This window comes from Colletotrichum fructicola, assembly GCF_000319635.2.
Source record: "Colletotrichum fructicola Nara gc5 chromosome Unknown KSG_Nara_v1_contig08, whole genome shotgun sequence".
Classification (NCBI taxonomy): Eukaryota; Fungi; Ascomycota; class Sordariomycetes; order Glomerellales; family Glomerellaceae; genus Colletotrichum; species Colletotrichum fructicola.
Window position 1 is genome coordinate 3,314,026 of NW_027094058.1, and position 27,423 is coordinate 3,341,448.

The window sequence follows — 27,423 nt, forward strand, 5'->3', positions numbered from 1 at the left end:
CGGATTGGGAACAAATTACATCAACACGGACCGTCCACACACCTGCCGCAGCTTCCCCAAGATTGTAGACTTTGTGAAGAAAAGATTCAACGGCACTTTACGTGTGGAACCGTACGCTGATGCCGCCTGGAAGAATCAACCGTAGGCCTGCGGCTTGTGGTGCGATGGTTTGGCTGAAACGTTATCAACGGCTTCATCATGGCCTGGCACCACCTCTAAGAGATAGCTTTTATTTTGTTTAGGTTTCCTTTATCTAAGCTTTTAGTGTCTAAAAGAAGTAAATCGTCACTAAAAAGCTTTAAAGCATCAATACATATCCTGCTATTTTCTTACTATAATAGATAGAGAGTTAAATAGGTAATATTAAGACTTAAACCTATATAGGGCGGCCTAGCCCTACTAACTAAATATTTACTAACTTAAAGATAAGACCTTCCTATAGATCACTTTTTACTATATCTAATAGGTTACAATTAGTAAACTCTAACTAATTTATAAGTATTACTTTTTGTTTTCTTTTTTCTATAGAAGTTTCAAGCAAGAAACTTCTATAAACATTATTATCTTCAGCGTTGCAACCTAAGATACAATATAAGTTTTCCCAGCGCTTCAGAATACAAACAGCACTTAGCCACACTAAAATTGAAAGTCGGAACCACCTTCTGGCATCTTGTATGTGCCGCCCAGGTTGACGAGATACGCAAGGCTGTTGAACTCGGTGTCAATAGTTTTAATAGCCCAACCTCTAATAGGACCGGCTTTCTCGACGGTAAGGATCTGGATGCCCCTAACAGGCAACCTCGCCTCTCCAAAGGCAGCCGTCCACTTGAGCACGATCGTGTTGCACGTGACAACATCGACTGTCCGGAGAGTGACGGGCGTCGGGCGCCCACTCTGCCGCTCCAGAGCAGCCTTGAGCTCGTCTCGGTCGCGGTACGTCGGCGCGCCCAGCGGCTTGCCCGCCAGTAAATTCATGCCGTCGCAGCGGGCCACCACTTCGGGAGCCAGAAGGCGGTCCGCCGCCGCCGCCGAGTAGTTGCGGATCAAGGCCTGGAAGTCGGTCGCCAGTTGGTACCCGTCCTCCGGACTCAGGCAGGTGGGGGTGGAGGATGACAGCGACAGCGCTTGTTGATCCTGTTGCTGCAAGTCGTCTTTCCACTTGAAACGGACGAAGAAACCCGCCGCCTTTGAGAATAACAGAACGAAGGAAAGTCGACGTGCCATGATAACCGTGTGAGCCGCCGCTCTCGGCAAATTTATCGTCAATAGGGGTGGCCGAACAATGCTTCTCTCCTTCATGAGGCTACGAGGTAGTTCAAGTTACCGGAATAACGGCCCGATGTCAAGCCACCAAGGCAAGTTCTGCTGGGAAGGAATATGTTCGTGGTGATTCCATTAGTGTTATGTATTACCTCGCAAGAAAGGTTCATGACTATGTGGACGTTATAGTTACATCCTGCATCTGTAGGAAACTTGCTTGCATCACATAAGCACAAGTACCACTTTAATCGGTCTGATACCTGCTTAGTGGAGGTCCTTCGGAGTTGCAGTCCTCTCATAAGCAGATTGATGATGTCGCAGCTATCATAGGCAAGACTCAAACAACGAGGAAGATATTAATGGAGGAAAAGGAGAAGCCCGTTGACACATCATGCCACATATGGCAGTCAACCGCCGAGACATCGCGCAAGGTTGGTGTGTTTTGGGTTGCGTTGGGCGATATCTTCCACCAACGTTAATTAATCTACCGGATTTTCTGCCTTCCTCGGTCTGGAACAAAACTCTGTAGATTTGCCTTTGTCTGGCCTGACAACGAACCTTTTGCCTTTCTGGTACAAAACGTTATGTGTTACTCGGGTTAGGAAGAAAAGCCATCCCATCGGCTGCCACAAGCCGCTAAAAGATACCTCACGAATATGACCCCAATTCTACCCCAAATTCAGAGTGGACGATTGCTTTCGATTCGGTTAGTTTAATTAGCTTTACTCCGCATGTTTCTGGCGTCGTGTGACAGCCAAGGCGATAGTTCGTACCATCAAAACCCCTGAACCTTCCCTATTGGAACGGAATTCCGTGAGCTGCTTAGTGATGAGTCAAACAGAACCTCTGAAATAATTAGCCGCAACCCCAAACAGGCTGTCGACACATCCGCTGACGTACTCGCCTGGACTTTCTTAACAGAAAGCAGTTTGATCAAGGCAGCGCTTACACTAGTATTGCCTAGCGTTGCAAATACAGTGTCGCCTTGCAGCTGCGAGGCTTTCCCTACCTTGATTTCACAGCCCTTTTTGGAGTATCTCATGTAGAGCTTGGAATAGAGGGGTCAGGTCACATCCGGCGTCGGAGAACATGGCAATTATGCGATTCTGCTTCACCAGGTCCAGCGGACTGTTGTATGTATATACAGTTATTGTGAATCCCATCTTTTCCACTGTAATATGGCCTCGGCATTTACTGATTACCTTCTCAGCTGCATCAAGAATCTCAACTGGGGTAAGTATCGGCTAGTGTTGGAGCATCAGTATCCAATGCCGGGAGGCACGACCTATGGTCAATCAACCCCGCCACGCTTTCCCCCTCTGTTGGTCTGTGTGCACGCATGTGTGAGAGAGGGGATATCGCAGGGAGCTTCAATTCTCCAAAAGCCATGATGCTTGAGCAAAGACGACGTCGTGGCGCTTGTCTTTTGTGCCGCGAGAAGAAGACACGATGTCCGTACCTACCTACCTTCCTAGTATGTTTGAACCAAAGGCTGATGATAGGATGTATGGATACGCAATTCAGGCGACAAGAAACAGCCGTGTGTAACCTGCCAAGTGAGTCCGAGGTTTCTTGTCTTTTTTTTGCTTTTTTTCTTTTCTTTCTGCTATTCTCGCCTGTAAGCACCAAGAGCTAACACGATGCACCCCGACCCCAGCGGACTGGGCAACAATGTTTCTATCCGGATTATGCCCCTCGCCCACGTCGAAGACCCGCGTCTCTGCGGTCCAACTTTCTCGTGTATTCTCCTAATGAAGGCTGCCTCGACCTCGGATACGGGTCTCCGCTCGGAGCTGGTGCCGACTACCGTAATTTCATCACGACTCACCCCCAGCTGCTGTCTGTTCCTCGCCCTCTCACTGCGGGCATCGCCGGTACCAGGTCCGAGATACTACAACTGAACGGCTGCAACCGTGGCCTCCAGGAGGGCTACTACCAAGGCGAGCTTTCGGACGGGCCTGACTGCCAATTCCCGTTTCCCTTCGCAGTTAACGAAGCCAGCGCGGCCAATGCCCCGGACTCAAGCGATCTGCATATTGATGCCATTCAGGAGGAACAAGCCACTCCATGGGGCAACTCTAAGCCAATCGAGAGGGCGAACTCCGCCCTCAGCTCTGCCGGTTCGTTGGATGACGACATGGAATGGGCTGTCGACTTGGGCTGGATAACCTCCGAAGCCGGAACCCCCTCTCAGTTCCTCGAATCGTCCGTCACGACCGTCGTCGACGACTTGGAAAAGTCAACTACTTACAAGGCGGCCTCTCAGATAGTTTCCCCCGCGAATACACAGCAGCCGACTGACATCGTCCTCGCCAACGACACAAAATCTGAGTCTAGCGCAGGTGCCACGGGACCGCTGTCGCTGTCTTCCCCGGGCAGGCCTAGAATAAGCGCATCTTCACAATCCTTCTACGGGCTGCGCGACGCTGTCTGCCGCTTGCTCGGCAACAGTCAACAAGATATTGCTCGTGCTCTGTCCGTCTCTGAAGATAAGACGCCAAACGCTAGCAGGACCGCGAACCCAGTGCCGGCTGGAGAGTCGGATTCATATGACGGCTCTTGGTGGATGCTCGAAAGTGATACGGCTTTACAAGCGTATATTGCAGGTTAGTAACTATGAGTACCAAAAGGAAAGGGAAATAAAAACGAAAGTGAAAAGTCTTTCTGGACCACGTTCTTTTTTAGTATTGGTTGAAGCCGAGTTCAGACGCTGACATATGACACATCACAGCCTTTAGCGACTATTTCTATAGGTTCGTCTGGTCTCTTCCGTCGCTATGACGTGACAGTGTGACTATGTGACGCGCTTGCTGACGTTCAACGTTCTCAGTTTCATTCCCAAGGCCAACATCGAGGCCCGGCTGAAGGAGGCTCGTCTCCCGGACGCAAGCCATCTCGTCCGTGGTTTCGCAAGCGCTGTCATTGCCCTTGGAGCATACTACCACCGACAACACGGATTCACCGTTGTTGCCAATTGCAATACCCAGAAACAGCAGCAGAAGAAGCGTTTGTCTTGCTCACACAACGCCGATGGCGGACATCTTGAAGATGCCCGGGCGTGGTGGCGTCTACGTGCCGCTCTTGCATTCCGCGGATGTGTGCGGGGTTTACCTAGTCAGCTGCTCAAACTCCAGGTTAGTTTCCACCGGTAGGTCCTGGAAGAGATGGAAAGGCAAGAGGTCTTGTGGAAAATGTGACGTGGTAGTGGTTGATGAGTACCTGAGCTGACGTTTTATCCCATCAACTTTAGGTGTCATTACTCATGGTCAGTTTACTCTGCTGGGCCCCTGTCTGCTCAAGTTCCTCGCGCACTGCTATCCTCCCATGCTGACAGTTCCCCGCAACTTACAGGCCTCTATTGCCAGCGAGTGCGATATACCATCTCTTGTCACCGAAAATGTGGCAATCGCCGTCATGCACGTTCGCGAACTGGACTTGGCATATATTGATGCTGATGATGAGGAGTCTGTGCTCAGTTCGGCTTACTCGTACGTGCTGGACGTCTCTTACGCTCTTAATCGAGGAGCACCTCCGGTAAGCCAGTCTACTGTTGATACAAACGCCCCTCTTGTGCATTCATTCCAACATGTTTCCCCGTGCGTTTCACGACAAGAAACTTCCGGGGGAGGTAGAACTTCAAAGACAGCTGATATCTGGACAAAAGTATTGACTCCTCTTCAGACGCTCGACTGCGATTGGATAGACGGTTCGGATTCTCTGAGCCACAGCTCCGAAGGGGACCTGTTAGGTATACGCTCTCTAGCGGCTGTGATGCACCGTTGTTTGCGGAGGCAGTTCAGTCCCCGGGCGTCTCACACGTACTCTTCGGCGACGGTGATCCCTGGCGGCGGCAGATGGCAAAGCCATCAGAAGTCCCAGGAACAGTTGCGATACTGGGTCGAGCTCTTCCCCGACTTGAACTTGCGGATTACCCCAGGGAACAACGGCTGTCTGCCCACCAGCACCGCACGTATGGCCTTCTGCATGTATCACCGCGCTGTCTTCCTAACACATTGCCCGTGGATTGTTACTGCTGCTGATTTTCACGCTGAGCCCATCCCCGAGCATGGAGGGGTTGGGGATCAAGATGCCCTTGGACATGGGTGCTGCATTCGGGCGTGTCTGGAATCGGCCCAGCAGGTCATTGATGCCATCCCTTGCTTTTTTTCCCAGTCGTCATGCGGCACAAGGCTCGAGAGGTATGCGAAGAGACCAAAATTCATAGACCTTCTTAGAAGATGAGCTGACGCATAGGTTCGATTCAAAAGGCAGACAGTAGAGAGCCTGGTGTTAACTAGCTTATTCCTCATCATCTATTGCAAGGTAGATGGGGAAGTTCCCGGGGAGCATAGACGAAAGGCGAATGCACTGGCCGGGCTATGCCACGGATCCCTAGCCCGTATAAGTCTTGACGAGAGCGATGCCAACAGCGACGGGGATGGCGATAGCGTCGACAACAGTCACGGCCATAGCGGCCATCACCCGACCCTTGAGCAATTTAGCTTGCTCGTGTCGATCGCCGATCGCTGTGATCCCACGTAGCGAGAAGAGATCATGTAAGCCAAAATGATCAAGAATCATTGAACAAAGCCCGAATTTTATTGGATCTGCTTAAGATGATCTGACTTCTAAGTACCAAACCTGTGTCACAATCGCATATCAACCTCTATTCAGATGAAACAAAAAACACCTCGCTATGCAATCCGACTTCCGAATCTCTTCGCAGCTGCCGCTCTTAAGCCGGTGTCGTGGTGTTGCTCGGAGCCGCACCACCGCCGCTGCCACCTGATCCACTCAAAGAAGGGCTGTTCTCGGTGTCGATTCCGATCGTGATGTAGCCAACCATGCCGTTGCGAATATCAACTCCATCCAACGGAACGATGTCGATGACAGGGTTGTAGCCGTTGGCGAATCCCTCAGAGTAGACAGAGTCGACGTCGTTGGTAGTGCGGTTGATCTCGGTGTGCGACACATAGGGCTCCAGGGCCATGATCTCCTGGGAAACCGTCTCGTTGAAGTACAGTTGACCAATTGAGTTGGTGTTTCCCGTCTTGACGGTGCCGTTGCTGGTGACGACCCAATCGGTGAAAACTAGTAAAGCATTGTTAGCACGAATCTCGACGTCCATTTCTTTCTGACTTACCTTGCGCGTGAATGTGAATCGAGCGCTGAATGTAAAAGCCAGGGAAAATTGTCTTCATCTCCAGAATACCATCGTCGTTGGTGGGCCACATTCCACGCAGCCATGTAGTGTCATCAGTATGCAAATCCGTAGTACCAATTTCGAAATCGGTGACATTCAGTGACTCAAGGAGCTCACGGAAATCCGTGTTAGGATCACGGCCCGTGAAACTCGAGTAGCTTCCCGTGGCGTTGCAGTGCCAAAATGCAACAAGCGCGTTTGGAAGAGGCTCGCAAGTCGCCATATCAATGACACCGACGTCAAGGGTAAGAGGAACTCCGATTTGGTCCTCGGTCATATCCTGACGCAGGGTCTCTGACCGGGGCCAGTAGTAAGGTCCGGCGGTGACATCGGGCGCGAGGACGCAGGTGTTGTTCTGAAGATCTTCGTAGTACGGAGCCTCGGTCACGATCGTGACGCTGCTGTTGCCGGATCTGCGCTCGAGGTTGGCGGCTTCTTGGCGCTTTTGGAATCGCTTCTGCTTGAAGGCCGCGGACCCAGCAGCACAACGCTTGGAAAGGTTGGCGTGGCGCTTGACCACACCAGGAGCGACCTCCTTGTGGGCGACAACGGCGGAGGCCAGGAGGCAAATGGACGCGAGCGAGTGTAGTTTCATCTTGGAGGAAGATAAAGAGTGACGGAAAGAGTGTGATCGCCGTTGTTTGGAAAGATTGGATGACGAGGGTAGAGACGTTTACAAAACAACTACCCACGCCTCTATTTGTATCAAGCTCCTTTTCAATTCGTGATCGCTGCTTTTCCCCTTCCACAGCAGGCTCGCGGATCGCCCTTCGGGGTGAAAATTCCCATTGCGCCCCTTTCCCCTGGGCGACGCGGTCTTCTCCATATTCCCCAGTCTCCACGCATTAGTGTCCAATGCCTCTTCCTCTATCGGAACTACCGATACGCGTCACCAAGAGCAACCCTTGGGAGGCTGAAAGATTCATAGCCTAGTCCAGAACACCTAACTCCCGTACCAACAAATCAAAGTCGATGTAATTCACCCCGGTACGTAAGCAAAGAGGGATGGTTGGTTAATCCAAGGAACAACTCCATTATTAAAACCAATGAAAGAACCCGAATACAGACCCCTCAATATCTAGCAAGCCCTATCCAATATTGTTTTGACGTCAGGTTCGTGGAAGCTGACGAGGCTGTCCCTACAACCCCACTGAAATCGGGATGTGGGCGCTCGGAACCCAAGTTCAACAACACCACCGCCCCCGTCGTGTCGATCTTCGTAGACATGACTGAGACGCCGCCGAAAATTCCCATATTCAGTGTGACATCGGCTGGGAAATGAACAGGCACAAGCGAAGGCGATGGAATTTTGCGCTCGCTTAAAAGGTGCATCAAGAGTGCTTTATTCACGTCGTTCGGCATTGCCGCTGAGCCGACAGTTCATGGTGCAATGTTGATGGAAGCCTACGAGGTAACACTCATTGACAACCGCAGACTTTCACTACATTCATCGATCAATTAGCTTTTGAATGAGGACTTGCAGTCGTTCAATGAATGTTACCCGGAAGGCTATTCTTAGGCCCGTCCCTTTTGCGGGGGCTTAATTATGCGGAGGCCCCTGTGCATTTCGATCTGGCGACGCGTGTCTATCCGAATACTCATACTCGGATTCGTATCGATGTCTACCAAGCCTCGCGGAAATCGTCCGCCGCGGTCTGCAACCCTTGTATCTGATTGACAGTTCATACAGATGATTCCTTGTGTTCGAAGGAAAGGATTCTTCAGTAATGGCAGTCTCAGTGCGTTGCAATACCTTTCGCCTGAGGATTTGTCCCTCTAAGCATGAGAACACAAGCAATAATGCCGAAGCAGAGAGCGCCATAAATTTCATCGTTCGCATTTTACCAAGACTCCGTAGCCCCGACTCAAGTAAATACATGCTAACGGTGTGCTCCGGCCCCACCGGGTGCAAGCTCCGGGCGGGGGGGTTGAGTGGCTCGGCGTCGTGGCTTCCGCCACATCCCGGAAAACGACTTGAGTTCGGATTCTTATCCATGTCAAAAGATGCGAGACAGATAAATTGAGAAACCTATACTGCCAAAGAGCGTCTCTTGATTGGCAGGCACTGAGATTTTCACAGCATCACTGCTATCGATGGCTTAGTTTTGGCTTGCGTCGGAATTAAGGTGAAGGTCAACTGAAGATGGAACATGAAGGAAGAAAGAATCAAAATAATCCGTGCGTTGAATTTGTCAAGTTCCCAGGTGAAGCAAGAAGCTTCAGGCGGCATTTCTCGTTCAAAGGTCTTGACAAGGTCGGCAATACGGCTCAAGTGTGGAATTCTCACGTGTCGCGAGACTACAAGCAACGGTCAATTTGTCGTCAGACTTATCAGTATCGACAGTATCGATCAAAACGGGGAGCATGCAACAACTCTGATCACATTCCGAGCATTGTTGATGATGTACAAACCAATGGGTGACGTACAAATGGCCTAGCAATATTTCCAATACGCTGCTCGATCCCGTCTGATTCCTACCAAGCAATTGGCCGTGGGACTACATGATCCATATAATGATAGTGACTTCTGGGCAGCTCCATCTTGACTATGTTGAATAATGGAAAAGAGTGTCGACTCAGTATATTGTTCAAGTCGAGACTCGAATCTGCCCTGCATCAACTGCTGCACCCAGTAACACATACCCATCAGTTCTCTCCAGCCGGCCGACAATCATACGGCCACCTATCCGCGTTACTCTGAGGGAACAGACCCTTCTCAGGACACGAATATTGGCTCAGTAGTCAAGGCTTTGTCTAAGAAATCAACCCAGAGTTCAATGATCACGGGTACAGAGTGACTCCTGGAGCAATCAAGTACAACTACAATGACAATCCCGTAGGTTCTCCTTGATGGATGATTTCTTCGGAATGGCTCAATACATTGTAGTTATAATCAGAACATTTGAATGATTACGACATGAACTCAAGGATTCGGGGTTTTACGAGCGCTGCTCACAACTCCCGGAAAGATCTTTGGTCATCAATAGATGGTATATCAGGTTCATGAGGTAACAAGATTACGGCAACCCCAGATTACAACGACCGAACATCCTCGTTATCAATGTCGGCACCAACAACGCCAAAGAAAACAACCAAGTCAACTGTGTTTATCAGCTTATGGGTGACATCGTTGACTATGCATAACGTGCTGATGGGATGAGCCAGATTTGCGTGATGCTATGAAGTCCAGTGCAAACGAACCGATCTGTCGGCAGCTAAAGGCCCCTTGTTCAAATTGGAGCTTCCGCTCTTCGCACCTATACCTGAATCTGACACGAACCCCGATCTAGATTGGAAGGACGTCGAGTGTACAAATCCAGCCGTTTCTGACGCCGAGAAGCCTACGACAGAAACATGCGAATCTTTCAAGACCAAGGTGTCTTGAAATGAAGCCATTGAGAACTATGCGAATGACCGAAGTATTGACGGAGTAGTCTTTCCAACTCAGGTGAGTATTTGAATTTGTGTCTACGACAGATCTTATGATTCTGGAGGAAGCTGAACATTGCGTCAATATGAAGATTAGCAATTTTCTCTTATGACCCGGAACAGGTCAACTGCCACCGAATTGCACCACCAAACAAATAGGCGGTGTTGGACCTTGTCACGACATTGTTGACGGGCCAGCGGGCTGCCTCATACTGAACCCATTTTCCATCTTCAAAATATCAGTAGAGCCTCACAAGGCTCCCTAGAGAGCTCATAATTGACATCTTGTTTTAGTCTATTTGATGCTCCCGCGGAGCTTTATGGGAAGAGGCACACGATTACACTGCGCCAGCTTCTGTGTTCCTCGTGTGTCAGGGACTTGGGTTTTGCTGAGATTTTTGATATCATGAGCGATGCCATCGACTCTATTTTGAGTAAGGGAAACATGAATAGTTGATTAACCATGTCGAAAGGGATCGCAATGGTAGCGAATCCCGATCTATCAATGTTCGTCAATATCTCATGAACGAACTAGCTCGAAAAAACGTTCAACGTGGTCAAAGACATCGCCAAAAATGGACTTAGCAGCACCATCACCAATGTCAAGACCTTCGTTTAATGGTAAGTCGTCATTAATGGTTGACTTACTTGGAAACAATATGTTCAAAATCTTCGAGACCATGAGAAAAACGTTTTGTTGGGCGATGTTGGCACATTCACTTGGCAAATTCACTCGGAGATTGGATCATCCTGGATGCTGAGCAAATGTGGTCAAACAGAGCAGAAAGACTTACGGCTTACATGGTTGGCGGCATGATCGGCTTCAATAACGGAGCTAGTTCTGTTACAACTGATGCGATATCCTGGGAACGGTGTAAGCAAGTCCATAACTCGCACATGAGTTGCGCTTATGATCGACTTGAGGTTATTCACGCCTGCAGTGACTTGTACGGAAACACCCCGGGTGGCTTGTCAAAAAGGGATATCATCACGGGGCACGTCGTAATAACATGCAAGGGCAGACGGATCGAGATGAGGTACAGAAAGTTGCAAGACTGAAATAGAGCGTTCACAACCTTCAAAGCCAATGGTGATGGGAACAGGGCCTGTCCCTTGTCGTCCTGGTACGCCCCTGACGATCAAGCCAAAGCCAACGTCACGGTGGTTGTGTACACCAATGTAAGGGCACCTGGAGTCTAAAGTATGTTCATCTGCGACTACTAAGAGGTATGAATGGATCACTGGGGTGTCCGTAACAAGCGTAATAAGAAGCCATCTGACCTACCTTACGCTTTCCCCTGCAGTCGTGTCGAAGGCTAGGCTAGTCAAATCTTGTCGGAACGGCCAAGCAAGGATAGTTCGAGAAGACAGACGAAACACATTGACTCACGAAGAGTTCATTGGCCATGTTGAGCGGAAGCCAGACCTGCAGCTGAGAAGAATGCTTTGGTGGAGCTGAGCTTAGTGCGAGAAGATCTGAGATCCATTTATGCTCAGGAGGCTTCCCATAATACATCAGAGTGAATGACTTGTCCAAATCAAAGGGATTGATCATGCCATAACATGCGGTTAACAAAGATACGAGGAAAAGCGTAGAAAAATTGAATTCAACAACGTGGTTTGCTGTTCTATCATTTTAAATCCGAGGCCGATGAGCCGAATGCCTCCTCGGCGGCTGGTGCCGAGGCCGAGTCAGGTGTGTCCCCCAAACCACCACGCCCTTCAGTGGCCCTGAGCATCAGAACAAACCAATCTGTGATCTGTGATTGAGGATTACGGCAAGTCCTTCCAATGATTGCGCATGTGCTACAACTTTGGCTCATTTTCTGGGGTTCAGATAGACATTCAGGTCACCCTTGAGCCACAATGTGTAAACCTCTTCCTCATCCTGCCACTTCTTCGAGTCTTCTGCAATCGTGAGATCGAAGTTCCATAGAACTCTAGCCAAGATGATCCTCATTTCAACGTAGGCCAGGCTAGTAAAGTTAGCTCGGTAACTAGATGCTTTGGCCAAGAAGTCGCAACTAAAATAGACCATAGATCCGGGGTGGAGCCTACTTCTTTCCAATACAGTTCCGCGGTCCGAACGAGAACGGTTGAAGCGCATCCTTGTTATCATTCACGAAGCGCTTGTCGCCAAGCCACCGCTCGGGGATGAACGAATCTGGGAGAGTAAAGTTTCTGGGGTCGCGGAAGATGGCGTAGTGCCAGACGCCAATACTGGTCTGTGGAGATTCTGGTCAGCTGTCAAGTCAGGGAAGGACGCCATTGGACTTACCCCGTGAGGAACAAACTTGTCGCAGATGACATCTCCGCCGTCACACACGCGCCTCAGATTCGCGTTAGGTGACGGGGGATGCAGGCGCAAGGTCTCGTCTAGCACAGCCAACATGTAGTCTAATTTCTGGACGCTCACGAAATCGATGTCACCTTCTGAAGAGAAGGACTCCCGGACCTCAGTGACAAGCTTCCCCAGGACTTGAGGATTCATTGCCAGAAGGTACGTTGCAGCGGAGAGCGCTGTTGCTGTAGTCTCAGACCCGGCCCCGATGAGCAGATTAGCGTTGTCGTAGATCTCCTCCCGGCTCATGGTCTGTACGAAATTAGACGCCGGGGTTCTTCGCTGTCGAATCTCACAAAAGTTGGGCACTGTCTGAGAATGAAGCAACTTACCAAGTCTCCCTTCATCGTCATTGCCTGAATGAAATCAGGCCTAGGTGTTGCCAAGTCAAGTCTCTTATCAACCTTTGCGTAGGTCAAGTCCAAGTGCTCTTGTGCCTTTCTCTTGACCGACTCGGGTATCAGTAACTTCAGCAGCGGCGCAAGTACCGCATACCTCCCAATCAGTCCAAGCAGCGCGTTCTGCTTGACGGCGCCGAAGATTGCCGAGACCCACGGATGATAATTGCTGTTCTGCAGGCACCCGAAAGGCTCCCCGAATGCCAGGTCGGAGATAATGTCGAACGTGCACCAGTTATACCAGCTTACCATGTCCAGCTTCCGCGTGCCCCCTTGTGCGTTCTCATGCAGCCTCTGGATTAATAGGTCAACATACTGCGTAATAAGCGGTTGCTGGTTCATCATGGCTTGTGCCGAGAACCCATGCGACAAGAGCCTTCGGAAACGGCGATGGTCATCGCGGTCGGCGCCAATGATGTTACCGCGGAAAGGAGCATGGAAGATTGGATCCTTTGAGTGTTCTGCTTGCCCTTGCTTGCGGTGCCCGAAGATTTCTTTCCAAGCAGACGGGTCCGTATATGATAATTGGGCTGGGGCGATGCGGACGATGGGGCCGTATTGTGCATGGAGCTCAGCGATGTGTTTGTGAGGCTGCCCTCCAACTATCATCCAGGCGTAGTAGAGATCGCTGGAGGCAGCTAATTTAGGACCTGGGTAGTGCCGCAGAGGATGTAAGAAAATGTTGTAGGCGACTCGTGCTATGGCGTATCCAATGGGCTAGTAATGGCATGTGTCAGACGGTCTACTTTCGGTATGGGGTATTTTCAGCCATGACATACGAGGAACACGAGAGCAACCAAGAGGTTTCCCCACGTGAATCCATGATGGATGTCATTGCCGAGGAGGGGGGTGAGGGAAGGCATAGTAATTAACGATATCCTGCGTAATGATGTAGTTCCTCCCTATCGGCTCATCTACACGATTGTATTTATATTCTATAGACTATGAGTGTCTTTAGAACTGACTTTGCCCAAGTTTGCTCCATCGGATGACAGGAGGACACCGAGAACATGTTCCTTGTCCGAATGCACGAGTCGTAAAAAGAATTCCCCGCTTGACTTCAGCCTTAAATTCCGATGAAGCCGTCTATCAACAGCATAGTTGAAATTTTTAATACGAATACGTCCACTTGCCCAAGATCTTGCTGTAGACGAACTCCTGTCAGCAGTTTGTGGATCCGTGTCAATGCGTCTTTGTGGATCACAATCGGCGTGGCGGATGTTTTTAAGACCCGGAAAAGATTCCGCCTTGACAAATATATTGATCTCGAGGTTTACGAAGCGAAAAAAAGAGATGCTAGTTACAACGCAATGATGCCAAAAAGCGCATCTCTAATTTACCTGAACCTCCGCCGCCTGATACCTGAAAGGCCGCCGCCGATGTGGGGTCATTCTCAAAACCCGGGATCGACTCGGTCCTCAATCATTGAACGTACTGACTGCGAAATTAATCGCAAAATAGCAACGATTATGAGAAAGTTTAACGCGTCCCTTCTATATCTGAGGTCAGATAATATCGCGCTCGAAATTGATAGCGTCTCTCATGGTGAGGGGGGAACTATCATTGTGAACATTCGCACATCTGAGTTGCTGGGAATATTTGACTCAGCTCAGCCGAGACCCGAACAAACTATTCACGCTTGCTATTGTCACTGTGTAGTATTCATTGGAGTTGTCCGAATGGCATTCGAAAGATTACATGCTCAAATTGGATGTGTGTTCTGGGATATGCTGGATCCTGAGCAAGGGCGTCAATTTATCGCGTCTTGAACCTTGGACCACAGATCTCGATGGAGCCAGTGAAAAGAATTGGTTCCAGGACCGGCATTGTCGATATGCCATTCATGGGAAACGCAATAGCATCCAAGGGAACCTGCATGTAGACCAAGAGCCGTACCATGCCTCTTATCGCAATGCTTTGCGGCGCAGCCAGTTCATTGGACAGGAAATTAAAATCGTTCCGCCCGGGAAGTCTGAGCTTGAAAACCCATCAGAGGCATCGAAGGCAGGAATTGTTGTCGCGGTGGAGCGCTTCAGTGATTTAACGGAAAGCAAACGACACACATGGCCAATTGCTAAATTCCCATATTGGAAGCCAACGACGCGTGTCGCAAAAGCAAACAATCGCAGATCGAGATTGCCGCGTAAGGCAGGTAGTCGTGTGCTGTGGAAACTTTGTTAGGGTGGACGCTAACTATAAGCTGAGAGCGACGATGCCAGCTAAGCCCGGGTCTGCAGCGAACTGGTGAATCATCGCAGCCTCTTCAAGAATTCCTCTTTTCTTAGCTCCACCCTTCGGCGCTCGTGATAATTCAATGCTATAAGCTTACATTGTAGCATAACATCGAAGATCACGAGTGTTCTGTATGGGTAGGGTGAACCGCCCGCATCCCGGCATATTATCTCCGAGGTACCGATCCGAGGTGCCGAGTGGGTCCTCGATCACCGGCGCCGCACCCGAGTCAGATGACACGAGACGCCGGCATGAGCCCCGCCGAATAGACATGCAGGGGGCGGATACAGCCGCCGGCGACTTTTCGAAAGCTTGAACACACATGGGCATCCAGTCAACTCATCATTCAGGCCCCTAACAATCGAGGAAATACGCGCGCATTCACAAAAATGCCAAACCGGCTCACCGGTGTTGCGGGGGGCGCTTGTGAAGTATGAGCTTATTGACGGGCCACGGCTTTCGCTAGCCAGGAACCAGCTGCATGAGGGTGTCCGAATCTTATTGTCGGTGCACACGCAGACCAGTCCTACTCGCGGGCAACGTCGAACCATCGTGATGTTCCTGGTTTGCTACCAGGATTGAACGATTGATGGAGATTAAGCATCGGGATCGATGAAGCAAGGCTCGGTTGCATCGGCAAGTCTAGGGATACAACCCGCAATCCGTGCCGGATTGAATTCCGGCTCATGCCACGGCACCGACAGATACATCAGTGCTACGGCTACGCTAACAAAAACTTTGAAGACCAAAAACATACAACACCGGGCATTCGCCGGTCGTCACCGACCCGACTACTACTCCAGCCCTCATTGGCTTATCTGTGGGAGAGCGGACGGGATCCCGAGTTTTCCAATGGGTATGGTCGTATGTGACTGTTGTGCAAGCACAAGCCGATTATGGAGGCTTCGGTGACGAGGGAAAACAGCACACCATTGCGACAGCACTTGTTTCACGTGTGTAGACAGCCACCTTTCACGAACACAGCCACATTTGATGGAGAGCTTAGTATGAGAAGTTCAATAAGGCATCTTTAGAAAGTACGTTGATGGTGGTAGGGTGTTCACTTCGCATCAATGGCTTTGACGCCACCTGTGTTTCGGTTGGCGGGTTTCTGCCAACTCCAGTAAAGATCCCAAGCAAGAAGCTAAACGATGCTGTTGGCGTCACAGCAAGATATCGAATAATCCGAGAAATCTGCATTTCCGAAGTTGTTTGTGGGGCGTGATGTCACGCTCGCGTAATATCTTTCGTCTTTGGCGTACCCTACCACACTTACACAATCATCCCCTCTAGAGGACCGAGAGCATCCAGTTAAGACCATCAGTAGAACCTGTTGCGAGAGAAACGGGAGGAAATACACAGGAGGGGTGCAAAAGAAAAGCTAGTCGGGGACGAAAGATTGTGGCGACTTCGACCAACTTCAAGTTTGGGTAATGATGGCAAACCTTCCGCGCCGTAAGCTGAAAGAAGAGCTGATAATCACGCACCACACACGCCCGTAGGTGTCATTGGCTTGAAAGAATTCAGATCCATGGGCACTTAGAATCCATGCTGTCATGTCCGCACGTTCTGCGTTGACCAGAGGCCGCCCGCGGAGCTGCTTTCGTCGAAGTCAAGCCATCTGGAAAGCGGGATGAGGCGCCGTGCTTCAACGGCTTTCGGGTCGTCGGTCGGGCACGGATATCGGATGTCTCTAAAGAAACGAGAGGCAGAGTTTTACTAGACTATGGTCAGAAGAAGCAGTCTCATCGCCAGGAGGAAGTTACACGTTTGGAAAAGGTTAAGGCTCTTGCCGCGGTCAGATACCTTATGTCTCGATGACAGGTCACCAAAAATGTTGGGCATAGCGAACGCGAGCTTAATGGCACGACAGTTGAGATGTATCTCCGCGGCTGTGCGATGTTGCGTCTCCGCGGGAACATCGGCATGTTTTCGTCGAAGAAGTGATTGATTTCGTCTAGGTTTCTTTTGTGAACCGTGTTTCGGCCTTTGACGAGAAACGTTTATTTGATGAAGGAAAAGTGTTGCTGGTTGAGGTCTGAGCAGAAATCAACGCACAGAGGAGTTGGTCAACTAGCTGCATAGAGAGAGACTCGAGATATTCGGCAGCCTCTTCCGTGGCGGTGGCCTTCTTCTCGAACGATAATTATCCGGGGACACTAACGATTCATTCTAGCGTAAAATTCGCGGATTCTGGTCCGGTGGACTGAAACCATTCACGCCTGCATCTAGCGAATCGGAACTCATCATGACTCTCAGGTAGCGCTGAGCACTTGCAGCCTCTGTGCACACGGCACAAATTCCATAGAAGATTTGTCGGCTCGGGATGTGCGTTCCGTTGTTCCTGGAATTGCGAAATGACGTCAAATTGGGGTGTCCGGCAGTAGCAATGTCGCTAATGTCATTGGTGTATCACAACATCAGATGAGACCAGGCACCATCTCCTCTGCTATCAGATCTCGCGTCCGTGTGACTCCTTTCCGCTTTCGCTCTCCTGGCCTTTTGTTTCGCGGTCAAATTTTTCGACCTTTGTTCATGCCAAGAGATGGTCCCATGAACACAGCCTCGCATTGAGGAGGCGAGTCATTTCATGGACCATCATCTGATGGTGGATGGGCACATCCAACACCAACCGTAACATCATCATCGCATGGTATTGGCATCGCGATGCATTGATTGACCCAGCCTTCAGTCCGATTACCAACAATTCTATCATCCATTGTGAAATGCAGCCTGTCATGTTGTTTTCTTCATGCGGTGCGCGAAAGACAGTCTTGGCAGACGAAATCACAGCGTCAAATTTCGAATGATGGCAAACATGTTCTTGGAAGAGTCATTAAGATCCGAACTTGTAGTCTAGGCCTGCGGAAAGGGGCTAGAATTTAGAGAGTCGAAAGCGATTCATCATTGACTATGATGTGATTATCAAAAGCTGAATGAGGCTCTTTACTCGGCTGCATGTGGATGGACTCCGCCACCCCCGCGATCTATCACGAAGAGGGGATATGTTGCGCTCCCCAGTCTAGCCCCTCCATTTCAAGACCTTCGACCTCACTGAGGCTTATGCTGCGCCTTCAGTACCCTACTTCCCGGGTTGCCCCATCCGGCGATTCCCCACGCGACATCCACAGCGGCAAATCTCTCGGGCACTAAGATCTTGGACAGAAACAAGTGCGCGGGAGCCGCGCTCCACAGGATCTTGAAAAGCTGATTATCAAGCAGTTCAGTGTCCAACATCTAGCCCACATCGCCAAGAAAACGGGATGTGGGCTCATTGGTGTTTTGTCTGGAGGGCTGTCACAATGTGACAAGTTTACTTGGCATATCTTGAATGTGCAGCATTGTGCGGGGATTCTCCAACCTGCTCCCCTGCAGGTTTCTTGGAGAAAGCGTCGCAGAATCGCCAGACATATTGAAGCAAGTGCCGCCAGTACGCGGTCTTGACGACGCAGCGGGCCTCAACGTCAGCGCCGCGTCGTGCTTGTTTGGGTGATCTGTATTCTCTCGACAGAAACAGAATCAAGTAGATAGGTCGTTGGTCGAAGCTTTGAACAAGCCAGCAATGCAACGCTAGAGTCGCCGCCATTCTAGTGTCGAAAATCCCCGAGGCTTGGCGCTGTCTGTCAAGAGAAGACCCTGTCCGAGCACATGCGTTTGCATAGGGCTATCCTTGCCGCTTTTCCGGTTCACCTTGCAACATCGACCTGCTGGGCAAGATTTCGCGAGTTGTTTCCGTGGGGTCTCAAGTTCTGACAACGTGCGAGACGTTGAGAATCCCTGGCAGCCTCGTGGTAATGTTCCACTCGAGCCGAGTCTAGCAACTTCTCGGCAGCGGGGAAGCGGGTAGACTTTCTACTGGCTGATATGCGTCTCCAAGATGCGAGGCGGCAGTATGGCATTCTGGCCTTTGGTTGTTCTCCAAACCTGGCGTGCTGCATCATTCGTCCGACCTGCGGTGTCTTGGGCCTCATCGGTGTTCTGCCTGTGTCGCAGCTGAACCTTTCGACGAGCTTTCACCCGATATTCTCGCTGCTTTGGTCGGACAACCTCGAGAGGCCCTCCCACTCGCAGGAAACTGCCAACCTCTTGGTGATGTCTCAGAAGCAAGCTGGCGGTGTGCTCTCCAAACATCAACAACTTGGTTCGGATTGTTTTGGAAAAGGGGCTCGAACTGTATAGCTTAACTGCGCCTCAATAGCCAAGATGTAGCCAAGATGAATTATGGGGATCATCTTGAGGAACGAAGCTATGCCGCGCGCGGGAAGCGGATGGCCACTTCGATATCCATGTGCATCCCGTCTTGGCCCCTGAAGAGATCTCGGCGCTAATGCAAGGGCCCAGAGCCGCAAGACCATCAAAGGCCATGGACACCATGGACACCATTTGGCGAGGCTTCAAAATCCGTAGCAACTTGCGATGACTGGATCAACTTCCTATTGGCAGAATCAAGTAAGGCGGGCAGGCGGAGCATACAGACTCCCGAAGCCGGGAAGTCCCCTCTTTGAGGCCGAAACGCGGAGACGTTTCGCGGCCGGCCAAAGCGCCACTTCCCGCCCAATTCCCCAGCAACCCTCATCTTTACGAGCAAGGTCATGGCCACACTTAGCGAAGGCGAGGTCAACACCGAAACAAATTTCAAGATTCGCGATATCTACGCCATTGATCGTATTCTGGGGTTCTATAGAGAAACCGAGGCGAGGCGTGCAGAGGGTAATTCCAGAAAGCGGGATGTAACAACAACACATCGTGCCAAGTATTATTAAGAGATCAATGCTACCGATTACTGTCGTTGCTTTCATGTGCGAAATATGGGTCTGCCAATCACACCGGTTCAGTATCAGGTTACATCAGCTTCGTAGATCCAAATGTCCTGGCGTGTAGCTGTGGTGGGGGTTTCGAACGCGATGGCAAGATTGAGCAGCACTGATGTCGAGTGGTGCTGGGCCTCCACTCTGCTTTGTCGGCCGAGAGGGTGGCCTGAGACGGGACGGGCGGCGACCTGCGACTTGCTGTCGGTCTGCTTTCCCGATGGAGCTGTTATCGTCCCTTGGTTGCTTCGAACTTTGGCCACTCCGCGCAGGTTTTAGGGTTTACCCGGCAAGAGGTGAGCTGTCCACAAATCCTCCAAACTCTGTGGTCGGGGAAAGCGGACTGTATTCGTGGCAAGCGGCGAAGAAGCTCGAGAAATCGCAATTACATTGCGCACTCATGTAATCACCATCGTGATCGAAGCCAAGGTTGCTTAAGCAAAGCTAGGAAGAAGCCAAGAACGAGTCTAGTCGTTTTCGTGAATAGCAATCTGACGTGCATTGGAGCTTGATACCGCCCAGGCTGATCGAGATGGTGATATTGGCTGGGTTTTGGCCAACTGGCGCGGACAGGCGCTGTTCGCGCACCTAGACCTCTCGGCATAACTCAAAGGGTCAACAATCGGATGGTGTCAATGTACCCCGCGGAGCAAAATGCTATGGATAATAGTGGGCGGTACATCCGGCCCGGCCCCGTCAACTCGCCTCCTCTGCATGGAATGGATCAGTTGAATCATGCGGACCACCCGGGAGAGATAAAAGAAATGACAGGGAAAGACGCGTGAATAAGCGGGCGGCGCTTCGCTCAACTGTCGTCGCGAGGCGCGAGATGCGGAAAATATTACGGGGAAGGAAGTCCCCAGTTGAGCGAAACAAGATGAGATATTGTGGCATATTGTCGTCGAGGATATGAGAGAAGGGGATGGGTTGTCTGGCTAGAAAATGATCGGCGCATCAAACAACAGACATTCGACGACGGCAACCGGGATTTGGGATGGTGTTGTCTGTCCTTCTGACCCTCTCGACAGACATCCAACAACTTCGGGGCGTGTTGTTTGCTTCATGAGCAAGGAAACGGCCTGAATTGAAACGACGTGTAGTACAGCTGGCGGACAGAGCGTCTTTGGTGTGCCGTGTGGCCGACGGCATCCGACGGGAGGTGTTTAAGCTCCCAAAAGTGTACAACCTGGGGCCCGAGAGTTTTCCCACACCCACGGCGTCCGTGAACGCAGGCGCATCAGACACCCAGCCCAACCCAGTCTACACACCCAACTCTCGCTTTCTCGTTTGGATCTGCTCAGACGCAAATGCTTCAACCCATAAAAGAGAACGGCCGCCTCGCCCATATTTGCGTTTGGCTTGTGCCCGGGACGTCGTTGAAGCGCAGGCGAACGCCAAGACAAAAGAAAGAAGTAAGCTGGTCTTGACAATTCCTTCTTTTGGACTGCCTCAACAACACAACCAAACATCATGACACTCGCATATTTACGACAACACAACTTCAAGGTGACCCGTCACATCACCTCTAATCTACTATGGGTCACCTTGGTGTTCGGAATGAGCGTCTTCACCTTCGGGTATGAAGGCTCAACGCTCAACACAATTCAGGCCATGACGCGTGAGTACTGACAGACCAGAAGAGGCTGGATGTTGCTGATGAGACTGGTGCAGCGTTCGAGAAGAGGTTTGGTGATTACCTCCCGGAAAAGAAGGCGTTCGGATTTACATCAAGCAAGCTGGCGTACATGAACTCATTTCCATTGATCGTCTACGCAGTTGGCGTCATCGTTGGTGCTCAGATCGGCGAGCGCTGGGGCCGAAGACTGGTATTCATTCTCACCAACATTGTTTGCATGGCGGGTACGATCATCGTTTATACGGCGAAGACTTACGACCAACTTCTCGCGGGCCGAATGATTGTCAACTTCCACGTTGGTATGGAGGCCTTCCTCATCCCCATGTTCCAAGCCGAGATCGCGCCTGCGGCTGTTAGAGGGTCATTAACCGCCATCTATGGCGTTAATGGCGTCTTCGCAGCCTTCATCGCATCCATCGTCACGAACTTCACCAGCCACATCAAGAACGACCTGTGCTGGAAGATTCCCGTCGGTATCGGTTTCACGTTTCCCGCCTTCTCTTTGTTCTTCTGGATCTTGATTCCCGAGTCGCCAAGATGGCTTCTTCGTAAGGGAGAGTATCAGAAGGCGGTAGAGAACCTCGACTACCTGTTTGGCGCCATGCCAGGTTATGATGCCGAGAAGGAGGCTAGGCTTCTGCAGGAGGCTCTGAACACCAGTGAGACCCAGGGCAAGTGGAAGGATTTGGTCAAGGGCACGAACCTGGTAAGTCTGGCATGCGTCTTGGCCTGTGGCCAATGACTAACTCAATTTTAGCGCCGCACTGTCAACGGACTGACTGCCGCTGCATTGGCGTCGCTCTCTGGTGCATCATTCTCCAACCTCTACGGAACCATTTTCCTGAAGAGCTTGAAGATTGTCGACCCCTTTATGATGACCATGGTTAAGAGAGCCTTGCTTCTTGCCACCGCTATCACGTTCATGTTCATCATCGATCGTGTTGGCCGCCGTCGTCTATTCCTCCAAATGGGTTTCATTCAGACAGCTGTTCTCATGGTCATGGGTGGCTTGGGAACGATAGCTCATCCAACTCTCGACATCAACAAGGGCATTGTAGCGCTCACCGTTATGTTTCCTATCTTCCACTTCGTCTCATTTGGTGGCCCGTAAGTCAGCCCGCTCCGCCATTGGCGGCAGCGTTTACATGAAGCTGTTCCTAGCTAACACATCAAACCAGACTGCAATTAACGAAGACGGAGATTCCACACATCACGCTCCGAGACAAGTCCGTCATGCTCTTCTGGCTGACGGCAAACCTTTGCAACTTCATCGCATCATTTACTCTGCCATACCTCCTTCAGGAGCCGGCAAACCTTGGCTCTCGTGTTGGTCTCATCTACGGATCAATATCGGCCATGGGTCTGGTATGGGGATTCTTCTGCATGCCAGAGATGGCTAAGAAGTCTTTGGAGGAGATTGATGAAATGTTTGCTGCTGGTGTTCCAGCATGGAAGTCAAGACGTGAGTCAATCGCACATCTCAACATTATTCCTGAAAGCACACTGACACAAATTTCAGACTGGAGAGGAGAGCAAGCTGCAAAGATTACCGACATCGAGAACCACGGTGTCTCAAGTGATACCGAAAGTGAGAGGAGTGTTGAGAAACCGGACCTGGAGCCCATTGTGGAGGAGAAGCCTGTGAAGGCATGAGTTGTGTAGGAATAGGTGGTTTTTTTTTTTTTTTCGCATGATGATCATGAGGCCCTGAATAGGTATGACAGATAATAGTAATACTTGAACGGTAATGTAACCACAAACAAGCTTCATTTGAACATGCGCCTCGTCGTTCCAACGCGATCCACTCTAGCCACAGTTTGTCAAGCCTCCTCCGCGACTGCTCGGATGGCATTGTTCCGGGCACGGCGCCGACGGGATGGTAAAGCAGTAAGCTTCACTTTTGCTGCTGTAATCGGCCTATGTTCAACTCCGTTCGATGCATCCCATGAATCTCGGGACGTCATTAAAGTGCAGACTACGGTGGCAGATCTCCAGTCCTGCTGGGGTAATCCTCACCCCGGAGAGGTCTCCGTCCAGTAAGAATCCGCCCCATTTCCGAGAGACCGCCCGTTGACTCGTGGGATCTAAGCGTAATTCTCTATCAACAGCGTTGATTGGTGATCGACGCCAGGGGCGGCACTTCCCACGAGACTGTTCTGCGGAACCTCTTCCCTCAAAGCTGCATCCTCGAGTCTTTCTTTGAACTCTGCAGTCCACATCGTCCTAGACGCAGGCAGAATTCCTTCTTTGCTGCTTCCAGCTGCGCTTTCCGCTACATTTCCCCTCCCCTGAAAACGAGGCTAAATTTAAGGGAGAGAATCGTTCCGTTTTCACGAAACAGCGTCTAATCATGATTTTGTTTCTAGCCCACGGATCAGACGGAAGGTGGTGTGCTCAGACGAAACAATTCTATGAAATGTTTTGCCGAGCGAAGCCGGCTGCGCTGGCTGTTCATCTCCTATGCGCGCGCGGACTTCGGCCAGTCGCTATCCTCAAATGCTAAGGTTTAGCTGCAGCGGCTCCCGCGATACTGCTCTGGGGCTGCATATTCCACGCATCGAGAGCGCGGTAGCCCACGTTACCTTTCGGCACGCACCGAGCTCTCTAGAAACAAGATCAGGAAGTAAACGGGGTGCAGCGGCAATGTCCAGCGGTGTTGCTTGTCATGTTGCCCCAGACAGAAGTCGATTGCCAGAATACACTAACCAAATGAGATGCTGAGTAGGAAAAACAGGCTTTAGAACCGTCAGGTCCATAAATCAAGCTCCGCTGAATAGATCGGCCAAAAGTGCCTTACACGCGGACCACTCCGTTGTTAGGCACTTGAAGCCCGGGCTTTTCATACCTTCACCAAGGTCAAATACCGCATGTCTGCCACCCTTAGACATCTTAGGGTGCAATCAGGTTTAACGTTGCGAACAAACTTCTCTGTGCTCTCCCTTCTTTGACAACTTTCAATTCAAGTCCCTCCTTCACTGTGAGTGTGGCGCCGACATGATGGGCGTGTCTCTCCAATCATTGGCCGTCCTCGGTCTCGCTGGCTTGGCTGCGGCGGTGGCTGTTCCGAAGACTAGGAACTATGCCGTCGACAGGTCCTACAGCGAGATGTCCGACCTTGGCACCAACTACAAAGTCTTTGAGCATGCGGCGACGAACTCCAGGACGAGGTTCGTCACCGATTCGAAAATTTGCGAGACCACCCCGAATGTGAAGCAGTACTCTGGATACTTCGACGTTGGTACGTCATATCTCGGACCGCTCGGGTCCCATCCACCTGACTCGGCACTAACAAACTTCAAGGCACTGACCAGAACATGTTCTTTTGGTTTTTCGAGGCCCGCGACAAGCCAAAGGAAGCTCCTGTTGCCCTCTGGCTGAACGGTGGACCTGGTTGCAGCTCCATGCTTGGCCTCTTCCAAGAGAATGGACCTTGCACTTTCAATGGAGGCGGTGACGAGCCCAAGTTGAACCCGAACTCGTGGAACAACTACGCGAACATGGTGAGTTTCTCCGCGGCAGCCGCCCGTGCCGTCGCTGTCTCGCCACGGCCCCATATCTCTAATACAACCGCGCTCGTTCCCTCTTGGCATATTGTTCAATGCTGACAATGTCGCCCCGTCCCAGCTCTATGTAGACCAGCCAATCGGTGCTGGTTTCAGCTACGGCACAAATGATGTTGACTCGACTGTCAAAGCGGCGCCGAAGGTCTGGTCCTTGATGCAGTCATTCTACACTCAGTTTCCGGAGTACAAGAACCGGGATTTCGGATTATTCACGGAGTCGTACGGCGGACACTACGGACCGGAGTTCATTGATCACTTTCAGGCCCAAAATGCCAAGATCGACAAGGGTGAAATCAAGGGTGAGAAGATCAAGGTGGTCGCACTGGGAATCAACAACGGTTGGATCGATGCTCGTTAGTACTTGAAGTTCACGTGGATGGTCATCGCACTAACCAAATGCCAGGCAACCAATACCGCGACTACTTGGACTATGCCATCAACAACACATACAATAAGCTCATTGACCAAGCCAAGTATGATGAGCTCGCCAAGGCTTACGACAAGGACTGCGCTCCCGCTATGGAGAAGTGCATGGGCAAGGAGGGAAACACTGAGGCCTGCGTCGCCGCCGAAAATGCCTGCTTCAACGCCATTGAAGCTCCGATTGAGGCCATCAAGCAGTTCAATGTCTACGATGTCCGCGCCAAGGATGACAAGTTCCCGCCCAACACCTATATGAAGTACCTCAACAAACCCGAGGTGATGAAGGCTATCGGCGCCAAGTCACAGTACCAAGAGTGCCCCCAAGCCCCGTACGACAAGTTTACCGCTAGCGGAGATGGTCAACGCTCTTTCCTCGAGACACTTGGTAATGTCGCCAAGACTGATACGCAAGTCCTGGTATGGGCAGGAGATGCTGGTACGTAACTTTGCGTCGTTGTGTGGCTATGAAGCTGACTCCGACTAGATTGGATTTGCAACTATATTGGAAACTACCGGGCGGTCACTCGGATTGGAGGACCTGAGTTTGAGAAGGCGGAGATGAAGGACTTCACGCTTGATGGCAAGAAGAAGGGTGAGTACAAAGCAGTCAAGAACTTGAGTTGGCTGAGAGTGTTTGAAGCTGGTCATGGACTGATGTCATATCAACCGGAGGTGGCATTGGCTGCTTTTAAGCAAACCATGATGAAGAAGGCCATATCTTCACCATAAATAAGTAGGTAGAACTTCCGTGATGAAGCATCAAAACGCTCGCAAGTTGAGGTTTTGAATACATAGTAGTCTCCGTTGAGACCATGCGCAATGGCACCTCATTAGTCCCACACACAATTCTGAAGCTGAAATTTGAACAACTTCGCCAAGCGCTCATACGTAGTGAACGGATGGGAGCGTTATCAATATTATCATCGTGTGAAACCTGCAGAGAAGGGAAACTTTGATTTGCCCTAGAATGAATTCTTCTTGCAACTCGGACTGATGAGGTATGGTTTTGGGGGTTTCCCAGTTCTGACGTACAAACAGAGAGATGTCATGGTCTTTCTGGCAAGACATGCCAATTAACGAAACTTAGTATCCTTTAAGTTGTACAGGCCCAAAACCTTTATCCAAGTAATTCTTTCTTCCAGTGTAGTTATTGCGTCACCGTCTCCTGCAAATCGCGGTGGGTCTCTGCACATTGGCAGACCCAGACTTCTCCACGTTGGTACGCCCAAATCCCGGTTTCCTTTTGTTGTACCCGATGAACGCACCACATAAGTATGCCGGTCACCCGGAACCAGGCGCAGCCACAGTAAGGCTGGCCCCTCCAATGTTAATACATCTACTAGCACAATTCCAGATGCCAAGAGTGTCTGAAGATTCGGTTTGACGTCTATAGAGAACCCGTCACTCTTAGAGTTGCTAGAAAACGCTTGTTCAAAGGGGCCACTGGGAAGAACAATTCCATGCATCTGGGATGAAAGCAAAAAGAAAAGAACGTCTTGCGGTTCCAGTCCTGAGACATCTGATAGTTCTTGAACAGTTCGGCAGCTCACTCTCCCTGAGAGAAAGTCTCGCCATGCCCAGTCAGAGACTCTCATGCTCTTCGCCACTAGGATAGACAGTCCGCCGACTAGCCATGAAAAGTTTGTGAGATTAGAGGGGTCGACCCCAGGAATTCTTTCGCCGACGACAAACGCACAGGTCACACCTCCAGCGACCAAAATGAATGTCAGGAAGGCGACAACCAAAACGAATCTGGAACAAGGCACAATTATAGCCTTCTCTTGAATGGTCCATCTCGCAGAAATGCTCAAAATTTCTTCTCGAGTTTTATTGCGTAGGAAACGTTTGGGCTTCAATAGACTTAAAGCTCTTTTGGGGTAGTTGGTCTCAGACTCCGGTCTAATCTTTCGATCGAGAAGGCACCGCCGTTTGTCCAGTAGAAACGAGCCCAGTAGAGACGAAGAAACTTCATAACGAGTTCCCAGCTTCGAGCTGGACGTTGAGCTCATAGGTATGTTCTGCTTCAAAGCGACGAATCCGCGAATCTGAATCTGTGGGGTGATCGGAACTCCAAACGCTGATAGGGAACTGATCTCATGAAGAGTGTCTCGATACCCCTCCCCAATGACA

The 27,423-nt window shown here is 50.6% G+C and overlaps 6 protein-coding genes across 6 annotated transcripts; 3 read left to right on the plus strand and 3 right to left on the minus strand.

The window, feature by feature from the left end:
* Positions 1-636: 636 nt before the first annotated feature.
* CGGC5_v013995 (uncharacterized protein) lies at positions 637-1,224 on the minus strand (the record flags this gene model as incomplete). Its single annotated transcript, XM_032026645.1, has 1 exon — positions 637-1,224. One exon carries the CDS (start codon positions 1,222-1,224, stop codon positions 637-639), a length of 588 nt encoding a protein of 195 aa, XP_031876866.1.
* A 1,485-nt stretch (positions 1,225-2,709) lies between these two features.
* On the plus strand, positions 2,710-4,963 carry CGGC5_v013996 (uncharacterized protein; the record flags this gene model as incomplete). Its single annotated transcript, XM_066153018.1, has 6 exons — positions 2,710-2,734; positions 3,018-3,866; positions 3,992-4,013; positions 4,091-4,394; positions 4,531-4,748; positions 4,942-4,963. The coding sequence occupies 6 exons, from the start codon at positions 2,710-2,712 to the stop codon at positions 4,961-4,963; spliced, it is 1,440 nt and encodes a 479-aa protein (XP_066007813.1).
* Positions 4,964-5,995: 1,032 nt separating this feature from the next.
* On the minus strand, positions 5,996-7,058 carry CGGC5_v013997 (uncharacterized protein; the record flags this gene model as incomplete). Its single annotated transcript, XM_032026647.1, has 2 exons — positions 5,996-6,351; positions 6,404-7,058. The coding sequence occupies 2 exons, from the start codon at positions 7,056-7,058 to the stop codon at positions 5,996-5,998; spliced, it is 1,011 nt and encodes a 336-aa protein (XP_031876868.1).
* Positions 7,059-11,711: 4,653 nt separating this feature from the next.
* On the minus strand, positions 11,712-13,494 carry CGGC5_v013998 (Trichothecene C-15 hydroxylase; the record flags this gene model as incomplete). Its single annotated transcript, XM_032026648.1, has 5 exons — positions 11,712-11,868; positions 11,951-12,117; positions 12,171-12,485; positions 12,566-13,348; positions 13,411-13,494. The coding sequence occupies 5 exons, from the start codon at positions 13,492-13,494 to the stop codon at positions 11,712-11,714; spliced, it is 1,506 nt and encodes a 501-aa protein (XP_031876867.1).
* Positions 13,495-21,141: 7,647 nt separating this feature from the next.
* rco-3-1 (putative glucose transporter rco-3) lies at positions 21,142-22,960 on the plus strand (the record flags this gene model as incomplete). The annotated part of the gene is made up of 5 exons (XM_032026649.1): positions 21,142-21,289; positions 21,343-22,013; positions 22,065-22,414; positions 22,486-22,769; positions 22,827-22,960. The coding sequence occupies 5 exons, from the start codon at positions 21,142-21,144 to the stop codon at positions 22,958-22,960; spliced, it is 1,587 nt and encodes a 528-aa protein (XP_031876863.1).
* Positions 22,961-24,301: 1,341 nt separating this feature from the next.
* CPS1-0 (Carboxypeptidase S1) lies at positions 24,302-26,022 on the plus strand (the record flags this gene model as incomplete). Its single annotated transcript, XM_032026650.2, has 5 exons — positions 24,302-24,545; positions 24,608-24,807; positions 24,932-25,223; positions 25,274-25,729; positions 25,778-26,022. The coding sequence occupies 5 exons, from the start codon at positions 24,302-24,304 to the stop codon at positions 26,020-26,022; spliced, it is 1,437 nt and encodes a 478-aa protein (XP_031876876.2).
* Positions 26,023-27,423: the final 1,401 nt, after the last annotated feature.